The sequence below is a fragment of the Canis lupus genome, chromosome 26 (assembly GCF_011100685.1).
Source record: "Canis lupus familiaris isolate Mischka breed German Shepherd chromosome 26, alternate assembly UU_Cfam_GSD_1.0, whole genome shotgun sequence".
Classification (NCBI taxonomy): domain Eukaryota; kingdom Metazoa; phylum Chordata; class Mammalia; order Carnivora; family Canidae; genus Canis; species Canis lupus.
The window spans coordinates 31,353,737-31,363,176 of NC_049247.1; the positions used below are offsets into that span (position 1 = coordinate 31,353,737).

The window sequence follows — 9,440 nt, forward strand, 5'->3', positions numbered from 1 at the left end:
GCAACCTGTAGACCTGTCTAGTCAGACCCCTGACTTCTCTCTGGGCAGGAGGGCCCGTTACCTGTACCTGCTCCTGCCTGGCTACCCTCCTCTTCCTCACCTCCTTCCATCTCTACTGCCATGGAGCAAAACCAGCCCTACCTTCTGGGATCCTGCCCCTTGGGGTACGTCCTTCCTCTGTGCCCTCCCTCCCCCTCCCAGCCACCCACCGATGACCCTCCCAGGCCTGGCCCTATTGCTCATCCCTCTCCTGACGCTGAGCCTCTAGCCTGGGGCTCTCCTGTTTCCATCCCCTGGTTATTTCCTCTTTATCCCCTGGACATGGCATCTCTAGCACAGCAGGCCGGTGCTCTCGCTCCCCAGGCTCTGGGCTCACATGCAGTGGCAGCAGGGGTACCAACTCTCCCAGGCCTGCATGTCCTCCCACAGCCCCTAAAGCCCCCACAGGAGCCCCAGGTGGCTGCAGGTGGGACAGATCCTGTCGCCCCAGGTCCTGAGGGAGGCAGAGCTCCGGGAGTCCTTTGCTCCCCTGCACCCAGCAACTATGGCCAATTCTGCTCCACCGACTTGCTTTATGCCACCTGCCTCTAAAATATTTCCTCAAAGTGGAACCAAACAGGCCAGGAACGCCCTCTGTACATGCCACACCCTAAAGAGACACGGTCACTGGGCATGTCGGGAAGGATGCAGGTCAGCTCACACTGACCTTCACACTCCATGACCTGGGTTCCTACACTGTGCGGGGTGAGCAAGAGTCATGAACTCTGTGGGGTCCTAGCAAGCAGGCTCTTAGGGGGATGTAGGGATAGAGCTGATCTGCTACAGAGGAAGCACGCTTGAAGAACACTAAAATGCCAGTATCCTGAGGCTAGGGGCATGTTCCAACTTCAGGGGTGACACGGTGACTAGGGACTGTGGGCCCGGCCCCTGGGGAGGACGAGGTTCACACAGATGCTGCATGGGCCACTAGCCTTTACTGTCTATTGCTTTCTTCCTTCAACTCTGCTAAGCTTGTTGCTGTCTCAACTCTGCACCTCAGCTGCCTCGCCTGTGACCAGGGATAGCACCATCACCTCTTGGGCCTAGGGGCACTGTGGTCTCTGTGCGAGTCACACGGCCTGGCCCTGCCCCTCCCTGAGGCCTCAGCCAGTCTCTTAACCCACCTAGCCTCTTCCTCCTCATCTGTGAAATGGGACAGAAACAGAATCTACTGCATCTGTTAGAGGTTGAACTGTGCCCTGCTCCCCACCCCCCAAAAGATATGTTGGAGTCTTAACCTGCAGTGGCTCAGAATGTGACCTTATTTGGCATGAGGGTCTTTGCAGGTATAAGATGAGGTCATACTGGAACAGGGTAGGCTCTTAATCCAACAAGACTGGTGTCTTACAAGAGGAGGAGAAGAGACCCAGACAGGGAGGGAAAGCCACGGGAAGACACAGACAAACAGGGCAGACACCACGTGACACCGAAGGCCAGGCTGCAGAGATGCATCTACAGGCCAAGGAACACCAAGGACTGCTGGCAATACCAGCAGCTGAGAGAAAGGCCTGGAACCAATTCTCCATGGCCTTTGTTTGAGAGAGCAGAGCCCTGCTGACATCCTGATCTCTGACTTCCGGCCTCCACAACTCTGCGATAACACATTTCTGTTGTTCCAAGCCGCTGGGCATGTGATACTTTGTGACAGGAGCCCCGGGAAGGGATGCAGCACTGTCACAGGGATGTAACTGTGGGGCATATTCAGCACAGGACAGGATGTGGGGGGTAAGCAGCAGCGGCGGTCACCCGCTGGCGCGTGGCACATGCCAAAGCCCTCGCTCCCACCCCCTCCTGGCAGGTACGCCACCTACCTGTTGCTCAGGAAGCCCATCGCCAGCTCGGTCAGCTCGCCTTCCACCTCCTCCTGGCTCAGCACAGGTCCCGGGAGCTTCCATGGCAAAGGGGGCTCCAGGCTCAGCGGGGCTGGAAAGTCGCAGAGGAAGGCGTCCAGGAAGCCTGGGATCTCCTCTGCCGTGTGGCTGCTCTGCGGTGGGGCTCCAGAGGCCATGCCCAGAGCATGCCGGGGGTCTCTGTTGGGATTCCAGGCGGTATTCACTCTGAGGAAAGGGAGGGTCAGCAAACACATGGGGGATCAGTGTCCCGCTCTTGGGGTAACCGTGCCCTCATCCCCACAGTGCTGCGTGTGCGGAGCTTTGCTTTCTCTCCTTCACCTCAAGGCATCAAGCAGCAGGTGCCACACCTACTCCAGGGCCTCAAGACAGAAGGGCAGAGCAACTGGCCTCACATATAGTTCAGGGGACCCAAGTAAGTGGGAGCACTAACCCTGGTCAGTGTCCTGACACGGGTCCAAGAGGGGCACTTGGGAGCCCAGAGAAATGGCTTCAAGAGACAGACCTGGGATCAGAAGCCACATGATGCCCTGAAGGAGAAGCGACAGAGAAAGAAGGCACGTTCCTGGTAGAGGATGGCTGGCAGGTCAAAGGCGGGCAGGAGCGGGGACACGAGGGCCAGACCATCGAGGCAGGAAAACACAGCAGGTAAAGGGGTTCAACCTGACTCTGGGACCTTGGCAGCCAGAAGGTGGAGTAGTGATGCCACCAGGTCTGTGAGCCAAGAGGGGAGAAGGGACATCTGTCAGGGAGAAAAAAAAAAGGGGGCCTGGATGGTGCCAGGGTTGGCCCTGTGATGTCTTGGATGTGGGCAGGAAGGGGAATAGGAAGGGGCCCCAGAGGCTGCAGGGCACGACGTCTGGCTGCTCCCTGGGATGCAGGGCATCCCAGGGCCTGGGTGGGAGAGAAGCCGGGAGCTGGGGACATCTGCGATGTGTCTCTCCAAGAGGAAGAGTCCTGGGCCTCCTGAGCTCCAGCTGAAGGAGACCCACCGGGGACAGCCCCGTCACTAACCCCACTGACCCTGAGCACCGGCTCCCATCTCTCAGGCTCTTCCGTCCTCATCCTCAGGAAGGCCACAGGCTTACGAGCTGCCAGGCCCTTCGTATTGCCTGTAACGACCCTGGGAGCCAGGTCGAGCCCTCATTTCAGAGGGAACGCCGAAGCTCGGAGAGGGCAGCCCTTTGACTGCGAATGGCTGATGGGGTCTACGAGGGATTCCAGAGCCCACGCTCCTCACCATCCCACCCAGCTCTTCTCCCACGAGGGCCTCACTCGCACTCGCTCCTGCCCCATCCTTCTCCTGGGCCTCCAGCAACTCTCCCCGAGGTCCAGACCTCCACGCATGGCCAGCACCCCCTCTTCCCTCACCTTGCCCCCCGCCCTGGGTTCATGGGCCAGAGAAGGCCTGTCTGTCAGCCTCCTGCACGGCCTGCCTGGCCTCCCGCTTCTCATGCTCAGGCCTCCAGACCCAAATGGTCCCAGGGCATCTCTCTCCTGGCACATACCCTGTCTCCTTCGCTGTGTAGGCCCCACTTCGTACCCCACGCCCCGGTGTGCCTCCTCCCCAGGCACCAACCCCGAGCACAGGCCCATCTCACCCATTCCCCTCTGGCTGGTGCCTGCTGAGGTGGTCGAAGCTGAGCCTTCCTTCCCAGGGCTGGGGCACCCCTAAGGCCTCCATAACGTCCCTCTAGGCAGCCTGCTTTGGGAACAGTAACAGATTGACTGGAGAGTCCAAGCAGCACCCCAAGTTCCAGGAGGAGAATGTGAGGAGCAATTTGGCGGTCCAGTCCCTCCCCAAAGCCTTCCAGCTTCTGAGGAGTACATGCAGGGAGAAGGCATGGGAGAGACTCTTCTGGAATTCTTCATGCCTACAAAGGTTACCAAAGGGCAGCTGTGGACAAGGGTTGGAAATTGGAGGCTGAAGGGACCTGAAACCGAGAGGAGGTGTGAGAGCCCACCCAGCACCCCCAGAAGAGCACACCTATTGGCTTGGCTGTCCTCATCAAGAGCCACTAACTCTCTTTAAAAGGCACCCGGGTGGCTCAGTGGTTGAGCGTCTGCCTTTGGCTCAGGGTGTGATCCTGGGATCTGGGATCCAGTCCCATATCAGACTCCTTGCATGGAGCCTGCTTCTCCCTCTGCCTGTGTCTCTGCCTCTCTCTCTCTCATGAATAAATAAATAAAATCTTAAAAAAGAAAAAAAGCCACTAACTCAGCACAAGTCTTGTGGGAGAATAAAGAGAAAAAACACAAGAGCCCAGGGTGAAGGGGAGTGGGGAAGTTAAATGTCTAACCTGGGAAGGACCTGCAGGGACAAGGCGGGTAAATGGGAAAAACACAAAACCTCTCTCTTTTGGAGACCTCTCAAAAGTTGACTTTTTAAAGGAGACACAGGAAGAATATAGAAATCAGGGCACTGAGGACGGAGGGTTACGGGGACGGATTTAAAATCCTTGCTATCTTCCACATTTACTTGTAAGTAGGAGTAAATACAATGCAGCCCCAGGTTACAAAAAGACGAACGGGTAAAAAGCTACAGAGAGTAAAATAAAGGGGCAGAAATCAGGACAAGAGCAGGCCGGACAACCGTATCATAACCACAAGGGTAAGACTTTGTGAAATGGGGAGATCAGAGAAGGCTGGGAGCCCGCGGGGGGGCGGTGAGGGTCACCTGGGGAGAAGGCAGGCTGCTGTGAGCTGTGGAGCCGGAGAACCAAGCCGGGGGTGGAGGGGGGACAAGAAGACAGCGTGACTCTCCCAGCAGGCTCCGACACCCTTCGGCAGAGAAGGAGGCCAAGCCACCTCCTCCCCTTGCCAACAGCTCTGGCCTGTTGCTTGAGGAGAGAAATGCGAGTGATGCAGAGCTGCCCTCATGCAACGGCCGCGGGCGTAAAGGCCTGGCTCCCTGCAGGCCCAGAAACCAGGCTCTAGTACATCACTAAGACCTAGACGAGAGGAGAGCTTGCTCACGCATCTCCCCAGACGCACAGGAGGGCCCTAGTTGGAGAAACCCTGCCCCACAGCGTAAAGCACAGAATGCAAGACCCTCCACCTGCGACATCACTTGCTGGTGGCATCTGCTCAACATCGTGGAATGCAGGTACCTCCTTCGGATGCTGTTTCCTGTGCCTGGAGCTCCCTCTCCCCGAGTCTGCCCCTTTCCTTGGGGATCGGAGTCCCCCTCTCTGCACTGCCTCGGTGCTCTGCCCTGTGCCCACTGCCCCTAGCCCAGGCCCGATGGCAGCCCGTGTGTGACAAGCCTGCTGCGTAGGGCCAGGGGAGGGGGCGAGCGCGGGCAGGCGCTGTGGGCCTGACAGTGCTTGTGTGCATGCCGGGCCTGCATCTGCCAGGGTGCGGGCTGGCTTATTCGCAGGGCCTGCGCCAGCTGCCCTCCTTTGCTAGACAGGCAGGTGGCCCAGAGCCATCCTGCCTGCTGAGGACCAACCGGGCTTGTTTCTGCATCACCTGGCTGAGGCGAGGGGCAGGGAGAGGAGCTGGGACCCGGCTTTCCTTCTTGGGGGCCCAGCTGGCATAAAAGACAAGAGTAATTTCCCTCCTTGGCCTTCTTTTTTTTTTTTTTTTTCAACAAACTGAATCTGTGATATTTGCCATACAGATATGAGCAAAACAATCCCTGCTCCCAGGAGCCCAGGACCTACAGATAGAGGCACAAAGAGGGTAGGAGAGATTCCTAAGGCAAAGGGGGCCCCGGAGACAGTCCCAGTGCCAGGAGGGACAGGGGACCGTGCTGTGCTCCTGAGTTCTTGCAGGCCTGCCTGGGGCGGACAGAGTCTCAGTGGTCGGCCGGGAGAAAGCAGGACAAGGTGGGGCAGATGAGGCAGGGCTGGTGCAGGGTGTCCCGACTGGAAGCAGGGGTGAGGGGGCCTGGGGAGAGGGACTCAGTCGGATGTGAGTCTGTGCGAGTCATCAAGGACCGGGGGTGGGCATGGGAGGAACACTGGGCTGCCTGCCTCGACCAGACTGGCCAACATGGCCCACAGCCGGGTCCTCCTGGCTCCCAGAATGCAGCTGCTCTGCACGGCTCATCAGCTGGCAGCCACGGAGGATATAATCACGGCACTGCCAGCTAACACCCGCCAGGGGCCCAGCTGCCCGCGCCAATGACACACTTCCTGCATCTCCTCTTTCCACCTCCCAGCAACCTGTTGTCACTATCCCCAGGTGGGGGCTGCGGGGGGCGGGGGGCGGTGCGGCAAAAGACCTGTGCAGTTTGTTCAAAGTCCCTCAGTGGGGTTCACTTTGGGGAGTCTGATGGTGGAGCCTTGGCTCTACACTGCAACAGAAACCCTGCCCACCCCTCACTGGTCACCAGCCTGGGGAGTCAGTCTCTCGTGACCTCTTCTTTCATCTCTCTGCCCATCACCCTGTTGCAGCGCCTCATCTCCATGCTCCTGTGCCTTGCCTCGTGGCATCCCATGTTGCCCCCCCCAAGGCCTCTCTGACCCAAGCTCTGCTGAAACTGTCACAACCCTGGAGTCCAGCACACTGTCTTCCATGTGCTAGACCCCTAAGAAAAAAATATTTTCTTCTAGTTTATCAGTTTTGACTCATAAGCTCAACGAATGCATATTTGTACCACTGCTCTTTTCTTCATCTTTAAAAAAGATTCATTTATGCATCTTAGAGAGACAGCGCATGCATGTGAGCACGGGCAGGGAGAGGAGGAGAATCCTCAAGTAGCCTCCCCACTGAGCACAGAGCCTGACCCACAGGGCTCAGGGCTCCATCATGACCCAAGCAAAATCCAGAGTTGGCCGCCTAACCGACTAAACCACCCAGACTCCCCAACTGCCTCTGCCGAGAGGTATGGACAAAATACTTGTTCGGAGTCCTGCTTGACCTGGGAACCCAGGCGTAAAGCAAAAAACAGCAATTCTTAAGAAAGGAAACTGCATCATCGTTATAACCGTATTGCCTTCCTTATTAAAAACGTTTCTGTAAACGGAGGATCTTATTTCTTCATTCATAAGTAACCCCTGGGAAGAATATGGTGTAAGTTTTCCAGATCTTTTTCTACATACGTATCTTTCTTCTTTTTAAAATATTTATGTAAAATACATGTGACATACGATTTATCATTCTGCCCATTTTTCAGTCTCCGGTTCTGTGGTATGAAGCACATTCACACTGTTGTGCAAACAGCCCGTTTTAGGAGCTTACTTTCTCACTAGATACCACACTCCCCAAGTCAGGAAGCCACCCCTGTCCTCTGAGGCATTAGCACAGCCCTTTGCGCCTGGTGGCTGGCAAGGGCGATGGCAGAGGGAAGAGGCTGGCCGCCTCCTGCCACTGCCAGTGGGGGGGTATGGGCTGTGATAAGCAGCCCGAGGCCTGGCACCTTCAAGGAGGAAGTGAAGATAGTCTGTGGAAGACCGATCAGAGGAGAAAGCTTTTACAGACAGGGGTGGCCTCAGGCAATATCGCAAAGGAATTCTACAAATGTACTTGTACCGGGCTTTACAGCTTCCAAAGTGGTATTCAAAGTGGTATTTGCACAACCCTTCTGAGAGGTACGAGCTCTTAGCTCACACTGCAGACGCAGAGATAGGCTCGGGGAGGGTCAGGAACCCACCTAACGTCCCACAGGTAGGAAATGGCAAAGCCAGACTCACATGAGGTCTTCTCAAGCCTTTGGCACTTCCAGCTTGGTGGTGGGAGGAAAAGAATGAGATTTGACAACAGGCCAGGTACGGGCATAGAGGCCAGAAGCGAGGCGCCCTGAGGTGGCGCGGTTGGTTGAGCGTGCAAGTCTTGGTTTGCGCTGCAATCGTGATCTCCGGGTTGTGAGGCTGATTGAGCCCTGGGGTGGAGCCCAGAGTGCAGGGCTCAGCGGGGAGCCCGCTGGGGTTTCTCTCTCCCTCTGCCCCCTCCCCTCTGAAATAAATAAATCTTAAAAAAAAAAAAAAAAAAAAAGGCCAGCAGTGAGCTAGAGAGGACCTCAGAGGCTGGCCTTACATTCTATCTCCCAGGGTGGGAGTACAGCTCAGCCCACAGACCTGCCCCAGGAACTCCCACAAGGACGAGTGTCACCGGGGCCATGTGTGCTGCTGGGTGGAGGCTGGGGGGAGGAGTCCCTCACCATCGACTAGTCCCGGCTGCTGTGAGGCCCTGCATTAAAATCCCTACGGTCAGGTGCCAGCTTTCCCTGCTGCACAGAGGTTAAGGGCTTGCCGGGGCCCCAGAGCGTCCAGCGGTGGAGTCACCTCGGCCCGAGATCTCCAGCTCGCACCTGAGGCTGAAGCTGCGGCAGCCGCGCACTGGCCTTAACTACATCGCCGCTTGCAATCACTCGGAGGAGGAGGGGGCCACGCGGGGGCCGGGCCGTGGGTCGGCACGTGGGCAGGGATGTGGCCCCGCAAAGGTGCGGGCGCCGGTGGGCAGGGGCGGGGGCAGGGCACGGGGCTCCCGCACGGGGGTCGGCCGCGGGCCACGGGCGCGTCACCCCTCAGCATCCCGGCCTCGCCCGCTCGGTGCCCACCTGGCTGCGGCGTGGCCACACCCCCGCCGGCCCAGGGCCCCCCGGTTCTGCACCCTGGCCGCCCCGGCCCTCCGGTTCTCTGCCTCGGGCCCCCCAGGCCCCCCACCGCGCCCTCCGCTCCTCGGCCACCCCCTCGGCCGCGGAGCCCCCGGGTCTTTCCGTCTCGGCCTCCTTGCCCCCGGCCCCCCTGCTCCGCTGCCCCCGGGTCCTCGGCGCCCCGTCTCACCGCTGCACGCCTCAGGTGCCCACCGGCCCCGCGCCCCGGGCCTCCCCGCCCCCGGGCCCCCCAGCCCTCACCTGCGACTCCGCCGCTCGGACCCCGCGAGCCGCTCCCGGCCGGCCCCGCCCACTTCCCGTCCCCCGCCGCCGGGCTCCGCGCAGGCGCAGGCGGGCGGCGGGCGGGCGGGGTCGGGCCTCTGCTGCCCCCTGGCGGCCGCTCGCCGGCGGTTACAGGCGGGGAAGAGCCGCGCGGGCCCCCTGGCTTCGGGAGCACGACGCTCGCGGCCGCACTGACGGCCTCAGTTCTCGAGCCGTGGGGTGGGGGTGGGGGCGGGGGCCGGGGAAGCAGCCCCTACCGCGCCGCGGCCCGACCCCCGCAGCAGGCGCCGCGGGCAGCCGGTGAGCGCCGAGCGGGGATGCAGGCCCAGGCCCGGAGCCCGGCTGCCCGGAGCGGTTGTGTGGGTTCTCACTGCCGTTAGGACGACGACCGCAAACGTATACAAATTGATGATTTGCAGCCCTGGGGGTCAGAAGCCCGCAAGGGCGCAATGGGCTGTAGGTTAAGTGTCAGTAGCGTGCGGCCCTTCGGGGGCTCTAGTGGGGGGTCCTTCCCTGCTGCACTGGCTCCTAACGACGGCGTCCTGCCCCCTGAGGGCTCCCCCGTCTTCAAAGCAGGAGACCCGGGATCGAATCCCACGTCGGGCCCCCGGTGCATGGAGCCTGCTTCTCCCTCTGCCTGTGTCTCTGCCTCTCTCTCTCTCTCTGTGTGTGTGTGACTATCATAAATAAATAAAAGTTAAAAAATTAAAAAAAATAAATAAATAAAG

The 9,440-nt window shown here is 59.3% G+C and overlaps 1 protein-coding gene across 4 annotated transcripts in view; it reads right to left on the reverse strand.

Annotated features, from left to right (window-relative positions):
- Window positions 1-8,750, reverse strand: part of PPM1F (protein phosphatase, Mg2+/Mn2+ dependent 1F) — a 30,861-nt gene extending 22,111 nt beyond the window's left edge. The window contains exons 1-3 of one of the 4 annotated variants that reach the window (XM_038576001.1): window positions 8,692-8,709; window positions 7,529-7,716; window positions 1,851-2,096 (exon numbers count right to left, since the gene is read on the reverse strand). In XM_038576001.1, the coding sequence (XP_038431929.1) occupies window positions 1,851-2,047 (197 nt within the window). In that variant the 5' untranslated portion in view covers window positions 2,048-2,096; window positions 7,529-7,716; window positions 8,692-8,709. The other 3 variants (XM_038576002.1, XM_038576000.1, XM_038576003.1) reach the window with 3 other exon arrangements.
- Window positions 8,751-9,440: the final 690 nt, after the last annotated feature.